General features: G+C 40.4%; 1 protein-coding gene across 8 annotated transcripts in view; it reads left to right on the forward strand.

The window, feature by feature from the left end:
* The window catches only part of ADGRL3 (adhesion G protein-coupled receptor L3), a 515,246-nt gene that overhangs the window by 182,684 nt on the left and 316,793 nt on the right, over positions 1–15,769 (forward strand). For all 8 annotated transcript variants that reach the window (XM_059844075.1, XM_059844074.1, XM_059844068.1 and 5 more), the window contains one exon: positions 15,050–15,301. In XM_059844075.1, coding sequence (XP_059700058.1) covers positions 15,247–15,301 — 55 coding nt within the window. In that variant the 5' untranslated portion in view covers positions 15,050–15,246. The remainder of the gene's footprint in view (positions 1–15,049; positions 15,302–15,769) is intronic.

The raw sequence follows: 15,769 nt of genomic DNA on the forward strand, positions 1-15,769 counted from the left end.
CTGAGTGTTCAGTCTGATAATTTAAAGAAAGCGGAATAATTAAAAAATATTTTTTGTTCTTAATGTGTTTTGACAAACGTTTAATGCTATCAAGGGTCATTGTAATTGTCTGATTTTGACTTCAGGTTTTTGGGAAATATTAATTAGGAGTTACAGTCTCCAGTTTTACATAATGCAAGGTGATGGAAATGTTTCAGAAGGTGAAGAAAGAAGCATGGAAGTGTAGCTGTACAGAATCAATAGGTTCACATTGCTGCTCGTTTGGTTAGTGGCTTCCCAATATTGCCCCTGAACAGTATTGATTTAATTTTCTCACTGTGGATGCAGCATAGCTTTGCTTTACACCACAGAGACACGAGTTTGATGTTTTCATTTCATAGTGATTTTCATGCAGGCTGCCTTTGAAATTGCTGGCCTTACAGACACAATTACTGGCTTTGTGAAGATGAGCTCTGGCTTTGCTGCTTATCCCTACAATTGTTTCTGTCCTGCCTTGGATAACCATGTGGTGGTGTTCCTGAGCATTCCTCTTAGTCCCTTTCCTTAATATGGGGAAAATCTTTTCAGACACTCAATGGTTAAGAAGATAAAGGAATGTGTTTTAAGGGTTGGAGCTTGCTCCATTTCACAAGAACTTTGCTGATTTAAATTACAGTGAGAAAATGTGGAGGCTCTGAAGGGCTATGAGAACTGCTAAGTCCTGGTTTACTCTTAAGTGTGGTCTGCAGGTATTCTCTGAAACTATGTACGTGACAATGATTTCATTAGGTAGGGTGAACCAGCCTGACTGACATTTTCTCTTAAACTGGATAAAAGCCTGGTGCTCACTGGAAGATTAGTAGCCAAAAATGAATCAAAGGTGCTAGCTGTTTTTGCAAGGAAAGGTAGCATAAATGCTATGGGAGAGGGAGGCACAAGGAAGTCCTGTGGATCCAAAGTACTATGCTAACCATTGCAGGATTCACTTTTTTGGTTTTTTTTTAAAGGACAGCCCTGAGCTTTACTCCCAATTATTCCTGACATGAGCTTTGTAGCTATAGTGTTTGCTTGGCCAGTGGTGCCATGCGTGGTTGGGAAGACTCTGCCTCTCCTCTCTAGTTCCAGTCATTTGTGGATGAGAATAGCAAGGCCCAGGTTAGGTCAGAGAAAGATCAGTGAAAGAACACTCCAGTCTGAAGCCTCACTTGTCTGAATGTATTTCATGGCAGGTAGGAAACTAAAGTATGTAGGGGGAGCTGAAACACAAGAGAGTCTTGCAGAGAGCAGTGCTTGAGCTAATTGTGTGGCACTGGAGGATGGCAGTGCTGGAACATCCTCCCTCAGTTCTCTTCCCTGGTGCCTTTTTGCACGAGGAATGCTGAAGCTGGTGGGGAAGACCAAAGAGGATGTTGCATTCATCCTTTCTGCTGGTACCTGTGAGTTTGCCACCAGGGAGCAGCCCCACTGTCTGACTTAGCTGTTGTGGTTTAATTGTGGCTAGCTTCTAATTAATTCTAAAGGGAATTCTAGGGAGGTCTGTGTCCTCAGCTATTCTCCACCTTTTGGTTCCTCTCAGTCTTGCCTTACAGTAGTGAAAGGCTTGAACTCACGGCAGTGCTTCTGGGGGAAAGCCAGTGGGTTTGGGGCTCAGCCCTGTGGGGTGGAGGCTCTAGGTGTTTAAAAGGTGGAGCATGTGCAGGCTGAAGTACATTTGGTGGCAGGAAAAAGTTGACCTGAAGATGTGTGTGAATTTTGCACTGGAGGAGGATGGGGAAAAGGAACTTTCCCTCCTTCTGAGGGAAGTGCAACAGAAATGGTGAGGGAATCAGGGACATGGAGAGCTTTCCAGCAGCAGCCCTCATTTTCAGCAGCTCAGTGGTTCCTCCTGGTTTTCCACTCAGCTCATGGAAGTCTGTCCAGTGGTCTGACCATTTTATGCAACAGTGATCTTAGTCATCACATTGCACATATCTTCTCTGAGTAGAGGGAAAATTGCTTTAAGTTATTGGCAATTTTGAGGAGGGGGGGAAAAAATCTGGGGATACTATTTTTTCCAGCAAATTGGCTTTCTTAATCAAAATCATGTATCAGCCAGAATGTTTCAACACACCTGAAATCTTCTGTTAAGAGCACCTTAGCACCTTATTTTCTTAAAATGAAGTGCCATGGATTGAAACATTATCAGAAAAAGTAATTTCTAACCTGGCAATAGGAAAACCTAATTTTTATGAAATATTGAAATTGGTAATTATTTTCAGGAAAATGAAAAATTCAGAAAAAGTCATTTGGGTCAGAAATGCTTGGGTAAGAGCAAATCTCTATCTTTTGTGTTCTAAGGGAGAGCTTGCCTAATTTTAATTCTCAAGGAGGAGATAAGGTAACTTTGTCAGGATTTCCCTGATACGTGCAGGTTGGTTGAGAAGTCCTGGCACGCCCAGTTCTGTGAGCCAGAGACTTCTGGTGCTTCAGAGTGAAATTCAGTTCTGCTGCTGGATAACCCAGCATGATTTCCTTGTCTCTGAGTTGATTAACTCCTTCCTCTTCAGGTGATGGATCTTGGAAAGACTCGGGCTTGTAAAACCACCTGATTTTCTTGTGTTTGGGAGTGGACTATGTTAGTCTCAATATAGGATTTTTTTAAAAACAAGGGCAGTGGTAGAAGGGGGGGGAACTCTTGGAAGTTTCCCAAACTGATTAACATGAAAAGGCATTTTTGTTTCCTGCTGTTAATATGTGACTGTGGCACTCAACAAGCCCCTCGTGGATGAAGAGGATGTCAACCTCTGACATGAGTGGAGCTCTCTGCCAAACATTGCTTTCTCCCTCTAGCTGTGACAAAGCACTTGTTTGGGTCATCTGTCCCCCCTTTAACTCTGCCAATCTGAGCCCCACATCAGTGGGTTTAATTCCCAATGAAGGAGGAAGAAATAATGCATGAACTCTGATAAATTTCTGATAGCAAACTGTCCTGTTTGGACTGGCCTTCTCTCTCACCCTAAGGCTATCTACAGCCTGAAATCTGGCACGCAGTGCTTTGGCTTTTCACATGCAGATTTTGAAGCATTTGATGCTAAATTGTTCCTGGTGATCGTATCCAATTTAGGAATGCTATTTCTGTTTTCTTCTATAATGAGACAGCCCTGGCTGGGACCTCGGTCTGTGGGCTTGTGTATGAACTGTACTGGCTGTGTTTGCACTGCAAGTGAGCTTTGGGCAAAGGCAGTGTTGGATTGTGTGGTCAGAAGGGACACCTTTGCCAGGGAGCAATCTGCCCCTTCTTGCTCTTAGAAAACAAATTTGAGTCTTCTCTCCATATTTCTGTAACCAGTGTAGGCAAAGCTCAAATGGAAACATGTTATTTTTGGGAAAATGAACTTCAGATATTGAGCTTTTTCCTTGATGGTAAATTTGGATCTTGGTATGAAGGTCTTGATCTCGCTCTTAGCTGAAATACAGTTCTCTTTCAATTCAGGCACTGCCTCTTTGGGGTCCCTTTGCTTTGGAAATGAAACTGATGTAAATGGAAGGTAAGCAGTGAATGAAAGGACCTTAATGTTAGAATTTTAGCCATCAGTTGGCTCTTTTACATTTGATAGATTTTCCCATCACAGGCAATCTGTGTTCTTGCTTGCTCAGATCCACACTGATGCCAAGAACTAAACAATGACACTATCTATCTTTCTGCACAATTTGCCAATTTTGGTTACTTTTGAAGCCCAGTGTTTCTGCTTTAGCCTTGTGAATCTCCCTTATAGGGAGAACAAAATGAACAGAAGAGTGATTTCTTTAGCAAAATATTTAGGGTTGATGTCTCTCTGTCATTTGTTCCCTTGTTTTATAAGCTATAGTGCTTAGTCCACTTACAGTAAAATAAGTCAAAGTAAAGATGTAGTAAAGAGTTGTTGTTTGTTGTTTACAGTGAATTGCCTTTCAGATAATCAAATGAAGTACTTTATTGCCATTTCACTTCCAGCTATGACCTTAAATAACAAAGGTTTCACTTGCTGCTTACTAGGCTTAGGGTGGTGTTTTCAAAAGCTCTCTCTTGATTGTACATCTTCCTTCAACAATCAGCAGGATTTTGCCAGTGATCTCAGATGAGCTAGCGTTAGAGCAGCAGTGCTTTTGAAACCTCCTGCAGAGGAATGAGAAATGGGTTCTTTCTTTCACAGGGAGCATTTCAGGAGTTACCAAAATTCTCCCTCTTCCCCCCCAAATTCATGTTGTCCATCAAACATAGCTACATTTTGGTGTTTACCAAGTCCCATGCAAAATATCACAAGAGACAGGCCCATACACCAGAGTAAATATCTTACCTTCTAGTTGCCAGAGGTGCTTAATTTCTTCTTGGAACTGAATATGACTCCTGCAATTTAATGTTACTCCCCAACAACTGAGACGTCTCACTTTTTATCCAGGTGGAAGCAAGGCATTAAGAGCAAAATCAGAAGTGGACTTTGATATCACAAATAAAGGTGTTACTGCAAATTTTACAGCTGTTATACTCAGATACATGGAAATGAGGTTATTTGCTGTTTCCTTATAAATAATGGAAGCTGAATAATTAAGTTCATCTCAGAGTTTCTAGTGGTACAGCCAGTCTGACTTCATTAGATGGTATTTAATTTTGCCAGATAGCTGTGACTGAATTAAATGTTTAGAATCCTTTCTTGATTATTCTAAATTCAGTGAATACTTTTAAAATATAAAATGTTATGGAAGATTGTTGCTTCAGCTGGACAAGCAACAAATGAGAGCATTGTTATAGAATGCAGTCACTCTCATCCTGCAGTAGTTTAGCTAAAAGATAAGTTGCAATCTCATGATTTCAGAGGGAGTCAAGTAGGACTCCCAAGTTTAGCTGGAGGGAAAAGGTATTGAAGAATTTTCTGTGTTAAATTTGTGGTTTTCCCCTTCCCATTCTTTACATAACTGCATCATTTTCTGGGACTTAAGATAGCTTTCTGTAGTAAAGCCTGCTTTCAGTTTCCTGGTGGCCCTCTTAGTGGGTGTTGCTATGTCATTAAGAAATATGTTTGAAGCTTACAGAGGCAGGCCCATGTTATACTGGCAAATTTCACAACAGGTGCATTTTCTCTTTAGGTGGTTTCTACTGATCCTCAGCTATGAGGCGTGAAAAGAGGACAAGTGTCTCATAGTCCTTACTCAGCGCCCAAGACAATTCTCTTAAAAAGCACGTTTGTCCTGATTGTCCTCACAATTAATTTCTGCTAGAAAGCACTGAAGGAATTAATTAATTTTAGCCTTTAACTCATCCAAGTATTTTACTGTTTAAAAACTTGATAGCACCCATTAAAAAAGCACACATGCTTACTGGAGTAAGATTTTCTTTTGCACAAAACTTGCTTTTCTTTTGCACAAAGCAAGTACTTGGCTTTTGAAAATACTTTTTGCAAGAGTTAAGGTGCTAGTCACTTTGGAGAAGAGCTGGTTACCATATATATATTGTGATGATGCCAAGTTGGGATGTGAGAGCGGAGGCTTCAGCTGGAAGCTCCTGGTGAAATTCCATCCAGGTTTAAATGTTCTGTGTAGTTAAGATCACTCTTGTGGTTTCAGCTGGAAATATGTGGCCTTTTGTTTCACTTCATAAGGAAAGAGAGTGTGTGTGATCTGTATTATATAAATATTTTATCCATGCAGAGCTTCTCATATAAAATGTTTTCTTTGAAGTACCAAGAGAAGTGTTGACTCTCAGCTGTAATGCAGTGGCCCTTTCAGTTTTCAAGTCACTGTTGTGTGTAGTGATGCAATGCTCCTCATTAGGAAGGAGATCAAAAAAAGTTGCAGTCTTTCAGCTTGTGTTTGAGGGGTTGGACTGGGTGCAGTTCTGAAGGGCTGCTTCTGCAGGGGTTAAAGAGATGTTGAGTATTTATGACTGGTTATCAATGTTGGCTAGAAATGGTCTGCTAACTGGCTGAAGCTTGATTTCAGCGTTGAAGGGCACACATAGAAATCCCCAGCCCCTCTCTCTCTACAGCTCTGTTCTCTACAAAAGAGTGTTTTCATGCCATTCTTTGTTGTCTGGATAATATGAGGGAGGAAGGGGTAAGGAGGAAGAAAGCTGTTTTTTACTGTGAAATGCCCAAGACCTTTCATAACTAAGCTTTGGGTGAGATGGTGACCTCTGTTAGTAGAATATAAGTAATAACAAAAGTATCTGTGCAGAAAATGAGTGCAGTAATTAAATCTCTTTCTTTTTATTTCCCCTCCAAAGATCAAAGAGGCTCGACTCTTGATTAATGTGCAACAGAATTCATTAACATAGTAAAATGTAGAAAAACAGGCTATTGGTTATTAGTACACAGACCTTTGCTTTAGGGAACTATAAATACTTTTTGTTCAGTAATTTGCCCTATTGCTTTTACTGTTGTTTCTGTGAATGCAACTCACTTGAGAATACCACACCTAGAAATTTAGGTGCAACCTTTATTCTTCTGTATGCACTTTTTTTTTTAAAGTGGTGCAGAATGCTGCTTCTGTGTTCCTGCCTTGCTTTCCCAGGCAGTGTATGCAGGGCTTTGCTTCGCTTGCCCGCTCTTTTTATACGACACCAAGTGCTGTTTATTTTTCTCCTAGCAACCTACTGGGCTGCTCTTTGTCTCTAGGTCTAAAAAGAAGATTTTTTTTTTCTTTTTCTTTTTTTTTTTCTTTGTAGGTATGAATGTTTAAGGTTGACTGCTTTGTGTTGAAAAATGTGACAAAATTTCTCACCTACTAATGCTCCTTTTTGAGGTAGTCCTAAAAGAACAAATTCTAGTTAAGATTTTTTCCAATGCAGCAAGGTCAGGAGTTTTTCATAGATTTTACTTCAATCCAGAGTCTTTTTTAATTTGCATTATTTGCTTGAATAATGTAGCCCTCCTAATATTTTCCAAGCCACTTACACTTAACTAATCACTTACACTTATCTTCAGCATAAACCTCATTGATTTTATTTCTCATTGAAAACATCAGTAGTAGCAAATACAATCCTATTGGCTCACAGTCTATTAGAAATAAAATTATATTAAATGTCTTGTGGGGTGTGAAGAGGTTAAATCAAGGAGAGTCATCTGAGAAAGTCATCCTGGTGTACAAAACATAAATCTGGTTTATATTTAAACTATGTGTCACCCACCAGCTAAAAATAGCAATGATCATTAAAAGCCAATTTGCTGCTAAACATTAATAGACATTTATTACATCGTAACAGATCTGAAAGACAATTAAACTTATCTTTTTCCTAGATAACTCTCCTTTAAAAATGTTATTCACCTGGCTTTTGCCATTAATCTCATTTACTAACGATTTTTGTTCCTCTTGATATTGTGCATGTGTGCGTAGAGTTGTGTGTAAGGTGGTTTCTTGTTGTTAGTGTCTTTCAAGAGCAGTACATTTTCAGTGGGAAAAGTTATCCCTCCTTATACTGCCTGTTAATTTCCTAGTCAGCACAAAAAGTGAAGGAAATTTACAATTTCTTAGAGTAAAATAAGTCATATCTGCTACCATCCATTTGAGAAGAGAATACTAAACGAGAGCAGGATAAAAAATGTGGCGGGTACACATTTTACACATAGGAAATAGATTACAGTTTTCTGGCTGTTTTCATTGCAATTCCTCAATCAAGTGGTACCTTTTCCCTGTGTTATTCCTGCATATAGTTCTATTTGCAAGTAGTGAGTGGAGCTGGAGCAAGTCAAAGGCTGAGGAAACCCAGCACTGTCAAAAGTGTTGCTTCCTACGAGAAATGCAGTCACGATCCTGGTATTTTGGTTCATGTGTTGCTATCTGTCAGGTCCCATGAAACAAGCCACCAAAGAGAGGGGGCAAGGCTTTGTGCTTCAGCTCAGCATTGCTCAATTCTCTGTGGCTGTTGATGTCTTTAACTGTGCTCTTTAACCTTCATAGCCAAAGAACTGTGGGGCCAACTGGGCTGTGAAGGAGAGTGCCCCAGGGTGGGCTCAAGTCAGCCCTTTCCTCCTTTTCTGAATTGCAGGGCTCACAAAAAGTGGTCCACTGTCATCTTTGTAAGTAAGAAACTTCTTTGACAGTATGCTGCTTTTGGGGGAGCAAACAGCTGTTCCTGACTGATGCATAGAGGGAAGGAGGCCACTAATATGAGCTCTGGGCTGCCTCCTGATGGATTCAGGCAAAAAAGAAGCAGCTTCTCCCTGCATTCCCCTGCACACCTCAACAAGAAGTCCCATCTTTGTAGTGAAGGTAAATGTCACTAAACTTTCTCTATGTATATCTGCAGCTGCATATCAGTCTGGAGCAGTGCAAGTTAAAGGGTCCTTTCCTGCCAGGAAGAGGAAAGAAAGAAAATTAAAGGTGGTTTGAAGGAGACAGCAGGAAAGGGAGAGATAGGGAGGATACATGAATATTGAAAAATATTTTAAAGGCTGCATCCAGAGGCATTTAGGGGTAGCCTTCTCTGGTTCCAATATCAGACTTTGCTTCCCCTCTTTGAACTCTCATGGAATTTTCTGTCACTTCCTTTGGCTAATTTTCTCCTCGGAGGCTGTCACTTCCTCACGTTAAAGCAAGACCCTGTGCAGGATCTGTGCCATCACAATTGCAGTCATGGTAAGGCTCTTGAAGAAATGGGGCCAGGATGTGTGGGAGAGGTGATGCCTCAAAACATAAGCTGAGTTTATGGTAGCAAAGGGAAATTAAAATTATGCTGACCCTGGTGATAAGTTTGTGTTTTCAGTGCACACACCACACGTGTTTTATTTGTCACAGAAGAATTGCCGAAGGCTCTATGGAATGCAAATAAGCATTGTGAGAGTATTGTCAGACCCAGACTTTCAACATCCTGTAGCATTCACAGGAAAAAAACCCCACAAAAAACCGAGATTTGATTAAAAGTCATGTGAATTTCAAAACGAATATGTTGAATTATGTTTATTTACCACCGGTTTACTGAGCTTCTGAGCTGTATTTGGGTCCTATTTTTAAGCTTCTCTCTGCAAGAAGAAATTTACTTGAAAAGAAAGCTGAAATTTTTATTATTGCAAGGAGCTGCCACATATTGAGTTTTGCAATGAAATCATAACTGTTGGCAATACTGTGAAGAGTGCTTGCTTATGCATTATTTTCCCTCTATGAAGATGTGCTATCAACTAAAACATTTGAGGAAGATGGCTGTATTATGTAGCTATAATAAATTTCTGAGAAAGACCTTAACACCTCCCCGAAATTCTCCCAAAGATTGTTGCAGTGATTGCTGAATATGGTGATGACATAGGACTGTTCCAGGTGGTCAGAAGTTTATGGTGCTTGTGTGAAGAGCTACTTGCAGGGTGTTTTTTTTTTTTTTTTTTTTTGCCCTGATAGGTTTGGAGTGGAGGGACTGACATGCTTCTTGCCAGCTGTGATCTGCTTTAGCAGGTGGTGCTTAACCAGCGAGAGTACCAAGTTTTTTGTAATCAGTTTTCAGAAAGCCCGTTGATCTGGGGTGGTAATGCAATACAAACATTTGCATATTTTACCACATCCTCACATGATACTCTGCACCTTTTGAAATTTTGCATGTGTTATCATATATTTGCACACACGCAGGGACCTTGTGAATGGTGTACTTTCCTCTTAAATCTGTGATGAATTATATTGCCAAGGATAACCAGCAGGCACTTAAAGAAAGTCTGGAACATTCGGTAGCTGTGATATTCAGATGTACAATTCAGTACATTCTTTCTAAGCTTCTAGACCATATTTTCAAGACTCTTAACTTTTCTCTCTCTGTTACTTCCCCCCATCCTTCCATGTGTAATCACAAGATGTGTGAATGGTTTCACTGTTAGTATAATTATAATTTTCTGCTGAAAGTGCTTTGATTCTGAATTGAATGGGAAAACTAAAAACCAGCTGATAGCTAAAGTTCCCCTTTTGACCTCTGGAACAGCACAAAAGCCTCTATTTCACCTACACAGGAAAAAAAAAACCCAAGAACTACTATATTCAGCTGGTCTGTATTTGGGTGTGCTTTCATCAAAGGCTTGATTAATCTGAAATGAATTAACTCAGTTAACACTTGAGAGTTATTTTGCAGCAAATCCCGCAGAACATCTAAAGAGCTCTTTGTCACTTTGAATTATAGCCTAAACAGGTGGTTGATGAGCCTGGTTTGAGCTGAGAGTGGCTCCTTGCTGCCCTGGCTGCTCTCCTCAGGGAAGTGTAAGTAGCACTGCAGTGATGCCCGAGAATCCAGGATAAACACAAACTTATTAGACCTTGTTGTCATTATTGTGTGTTTTTAAGGTTTTTAAAATCACTTTCCAGAGTGCTGCATCAGGTATAAGGGAGGACATAACAAGCAGAATGGTCTTGGGTTCTCAAACAAGATGGATGAAATGCATATTAATGTACAGGAATGGCAATTCAGTGCAATAGAGGTGCAAGTGCTCATTTTAAATCTTCCTTGGAAGAAGTGACTTAGAAGTGCCTTGTCATTTTGCACATAGTGGGTGAGAGGCTTGAGTCATTTCCTTCAGGGTCTGCAACCTCAGCAGAGGTGTGAGAGCAGAAGCAGGGTCTGCAGTACAGAAAGAGGACAGGTAGATGTGAGCAGTTTTGAACCACAAGCTGGTGTGTCCTGTCATCCTAAGAGGGCTCCCTGGCTCTCTCACAGTGCTTCCTCACATCTGGCAAACTTGAAAGATGAAGAGCTAAAAGCTGTGGACAACTCTCATTATTTTGAGAAACAAAAGTGGTTTTTTCTGAACTCAGTGAGAACTCTGACTTCATAAGTATTTGTGATATAGGATGAACATTCTCCTGGGCTGAATGCAGACAGAGATAAAAGTTTACAGACAGTTCAGTTTGTCTAAGAAACGTGTTCCTGACTTAAAAATACACACAGAAAAATCTGTCCATCAATGACCATGTAGCAGTAGCTTCAGTGAGTGGCTGTGAGTGAAAGTGCATGTGGAAATGTCAGGAGTGCAGCTTGCTCCTGCCCTGCTCCTCCTGTGTTATGCAGCTGGTAAAGTCTGTGTGACCTATTACAGGGCAAGCTGTGTTGCTGCCATCATAAAGTGACCAGGGAGCCACATCCTGTGTACCTGAAATGAAAAAAATTAATTGAAAATGAATTGAAACAGGATAAAGATGGAAAGAGACTAGAGGAGCAGAACATTTCCTTTTTAGCAATGTTGCAAAAAATAAACAAAAAAAATGCTTTGCAAACAACTTACAGCCAAATGTATTGAGGAAATTTTTTTGTTTAGCCGTTCATGATGGGAGTCAAAATGCAGCTCATTCTCTTACTTATGGAAATTTTCTAACATTAAATTGCAGTTAATTTAATTTTGCAGATATTGCATGTTTTATTTTTTTCTTGCTGGGTTATTTCTCTTCCCTCTCCTAACAAAATTCTGAATATGTTGCCTGAAATAATCTCAAGTAGCAGATGCTGAGAATGGGGAATTACACCCATGGTTCCAGCTTGGACCATCAGCTTCAAGGAGTTTAATTACTTCCAAAATTTTCCTCTCGTAAATAGTGAATTTAAATCATATTTGTTTGAAACATCAAACTTATTTCCTACTTAGTAGGTGACTTTTCCCAGAGGAAGAGAGTAACTGCTGGAATATTTATTCTACAAAGAAATATAAAGCAATCTTTGTATCCTTGATTTGTTTAGGTTAGTTTTGCTCTGCACATTTTCAGGGGTGGGGAGGAAATTGCTGCAAGTAAAACTGGATAAGAAAACTCCAGCAATCTTATCTGGCTTTTGCTAATGGGCCCCTTTGTAAGAGACTCTCTCCCCTCCCCTGTCTGCCTAGAAAATGCTGGATACCTGGAGCAGCTTTTGCTGTGTGAGAAGGGTAGGGAACAGCTTTATGCAGGTGAAAATGCTTGTGTTTGGAAGAAGGCATTAATTAAATGGATTTCTGACAGGTTGGGCTTGCACTGCTCTGAATTCTGCTTTGAATTCAGCCTATCTGCTCACTCACCACATGAACTGGTTTCCTTTTCTTTTTCACCCTCCCTGTAGACTGTCGACAGATGAGCTCAGAAAATGCTCCATGTGCTGCTTGACATCAACTGCTTGAGAACAGACTTGGGTAGATGTTGAGATTGTCAGTGTATCTATAATGCTCTTTTATGAGCAACGCCTTGATGAATACTTCACTGCTCATCTCTTCTCTATGAGGCCTTAGTTTCCTTTAGTTAGCTTTCTCCTATTCTGTCAGTAGCACTTTGAGCTGGATTTTTGGGAACTGCCAGCATGCAGTTCTGCTTTGGGTGATGCAGCAGATCAGACTGTGAAGGTGTCAGGGGCAGCCCTTTGTGCATAAAGGTCAGTGAGCAGCAGAACTTTCCCTTAAATCAATGCAGGCTGCATCATCTTTGTGGTTTAAGTCCAAACCCCTTAAGTCAAGCCCTTAAATTTTTCACTGTGATAGTGTATCCCTTTCTTGCATCAATAAATGTAACACTCTGCATTACAGTTCACAGATAGTGAACTCTTTTCTCTAGTTTCTCTCCGTGACTGTATTTTACGTGGAGGTAATCCAACGACGAAGTGAATTTTGTTTTGCAGGCCTCTTTGTGCTGCTTGTGGGAGTTGAGTGACCATTAAGAAAAAGGCTTGTTCCACTCATTTCCTATGTAGCTGTTTCCCTGCAGATACCCAGTCCTCAAACACACTGTGATTATTTGATTACATGAATTTTGCAGCATTCCAATGAACTTGGTTAATCTAGTGGTGCCCTGCATTGTTAAACACAGCTGGCATGTCTCCACAACGTGTATTTGGTAATATTTCTGTGTGAGCTTGAGTTGAAGGCTTTGCAGAAGCAAGTTTAAGGGCAAGGTTGTGCTAGCCAGGGTGTGCAGACACCACCTTACAGGTCACATCTCTGGTGTGTTCTCCTCTGGCAGGAAGGATGGTAGGGCAGAGAGTGTTTGGTCAGATTTACAACTGGAGTAGATGGTGCATAATGATGAGCTAGTACTGTTGTCTCTTTTGCACAGGAGCTTTGTGACTCAAAAATGTACTTTCCAGGAGGATAAAATGTTTTTTTGTGGCTCTGGTGGTTCCAAGACATTAGTTCTCAAAAATTAGTGTTTGGACTTTGCAGAGGGTGTATGAATGCTTTGCTCATTCAGCCTCAGCCCGTGAGATGATAGGAAAAAAAAAAATCCTCGAATCCTATCATGCAGGAATGTATAGACAAATATAAAAATTTAGAGGGCTCTGTGTAAGTATTTTACTGGCAATTATCCCTTCTCTGGGATAGAGAGCCTAATTAATTTGCGGCTTCTTCAGTTGTACCCAAAACCCTTTTACTGCACCACAATGTTATCTCTTTCTAACAGGCTTAGATTATTCCGAACTGATTCAGTTTAAACAAATAAAAATTGAAAACAAACCTTTGCTCCTTCACTGCCTGACTGAGATTTGGCTTCAGGGAAGTGTACCTGTGCTTGGATAGCTTTTACCCATCTCTGTATGCCTTTTCAAATTTTGTAGCACAAAAAGCTTCTCACTTTTAAAACTTTACAGAGGATGCTATAGAAAAAGCATGCATAAATAATGGCAGCACTGTAGTTTGATGTGTACTGGTAGCCTACTAAAATATAAATGGAAAACTTGATCACTGTTTAGAATGTACAATTTAAAATATTCATGAGGCTCTTCCCTATTTGAAAAGCAGACTTTTAATATTATCCATGACCATTTTGATTAGTCCCAGCTTGAGCAAAGTTTTAATTTCAAGGATGTCCATAAAGAAGCCACTTGACTTCAGATTGACCTTGGATTTTTAGTAACCCCACATACAGAGATGAGAAAAAAAATATGGAAACTGAATGCTTCATTTGAGTGAACAAATTTCAGGGACAGACCGGGGAGGAGAGTCAAGTGAGAAAATAAAATCTTGGCAGTGCAAGATATATTTATTAAAAAAAAAATGCAGCTTCTTTATAGACTTTGGTTCTGAACAATATGGGGTTTTATTTAGTTGATCAGTAAAGATAGGAAGCAAAACAAAGGCCACTTTGTCATGCCAGACTTTCAGAAATATACCCACATCACAATGGCATGCGGCACAGTTTTTTCATACAGCTTTTTGGCTCAGACTTGGTTTTGGGTAAGAACAAAAGTTGGCAAAAACAGCTTCTGTGCTCAGAGAAGAATAACTTCTGTTGATCAGAGATTTTTGAAGAGATTTTTAATTAGACCAGTACTGTGAAGACTGCAGAGTCTAAGGAGCTCTAAACAGATATGTAAAGTACTTTTCAATTCCTCATATTTCCTCATCATTTCAAAGTCAGTGGGGAGCTAAGTTTCGAACTGCTGCCGCAGTTTAACTCTGTGCAGTTGTTTTTTTCCTGCCAAGTTTGAGTCACCGTGGCCATGTAGCCCCTTCTGGAGAGATTAAAATGATGGAGAGCTGGACTACGTTCTCCGCCTAAATGAGCGAATGTTTCTATTCAAGCGCGGATTCAGATTTCCCCGCGCTTTCCTGCGAGCGCGTGGGATGGACAAGACCATTATTTCTAATTCCTCAATAAATAACTGCAGAGCTCGGCTGGCAGGGAGTAGAAAGTAGCTGGCTGCGGGATAAGGGTGACTTTGGGCTCTGCTTGGGTTCAAAGCCGGGTCCAGATGCAGTGACTGAAAGCCATACAGGTCGCCTCAAACAAAGAGAGGCTTTCTGGCGTATCATCACTGGAAATACTCCCAAGCTATGTTGCTAATCCCACTGCCTGGCCTGGTATCTTGCCGTTAGCATCCACGTCGCAGGCACGACAGAAATGCAAAAGGAGGGGAAAAGTCTCAGATTTTTTGTTCAAAACTGCTGTCTGGGGCCCTCTTTTGTGAGAGGAGGCAGAACACTGGTTATCCAGCAACTGGTTCTCTGCACAGGCATAAGTTTTAATTCCTGTTTTATGTAGGAATGTGCATGCATCTGAAGAGCCAGGGAGTGGGGAAGACACATTTGCTTTTACAGCTGCTGTCAGCAAAGAAATGCAGCAAGACTTGATTGAAAACATCTATCTTACTGTTTTACTAACTGCAGTTTTTTTTTTTTTTTTCCTTTCTTATTTGTAGGTCTCAGACTCTGGATACTGGCTGTGGGATTTTTTTTTATTATTATTATTATTTTTGATTGTTTTTTTTTTCCCTGTTTTTGGATGTGAATTGAAGGCCAACAACAGTTGAAGTGTTGGAAGCAAGTGCAGGAGGACGCTCACCTTTTTATTTGAAGCCTTGTTTGCTGGGATACTTTCAAGCTCTCCTTCACAGTCATGTGGTCATCACAGCTGCTGTTCTTCACAATGCTCTTAACACCGTTTGCCCATGGTGAGTGAGAGGTGCTGTAAATGTGCCTGGGGGAAGGGAAGAAAAGAGAAAATAGCGAGGATTTTTTCTGTCTTTTCCTAATGGTGTGGGTTTTTTTACAGGATGTTGATGTCTCTCCCTGCTTGCACCTCATGTCTTTGAGATTCCCAGGTTACATTATGACTTACCTACTAAAACAAAGAACTCTGGTGACACATAATGGCTTCTTTTTCTGAGTTTAGCTGCTTCATTAGACAGACTTTTTCTTCTCTTTTTTTGGGGGAAGAATGGATTTATTACCAAACAAATCAGAGTACAGTAATGAGAAATAAAGGCAAATTGTAAAAACACTGTCCCCCCCGCCACCTCCTTTCTTCCTGAAGTGAACTTATTCCCAGTTGTCTCTACCTCTTGCCCTGCAGCAGTACAGGGGCACAGGGAATGGGAGTTGTGTTCAGTTCATCACATCTTGTTTCTACTGCTCCTTCC

Source organism: Haemorhous mexicanus, chromosome 4, assembly GCF_027477595.1.
Source record: "Haemorhous mexicanus isolate bHaeMex1 chromosome 4, bHaeMex1.pri, whole genome shotgun sequence".
Classification (NCBI taxonomy): Eukaryota; Metazoa; Chordata; class Aves; order Passeriformes; family Fringillidae; genus Haemorhous; species Haemorhous mexicanus.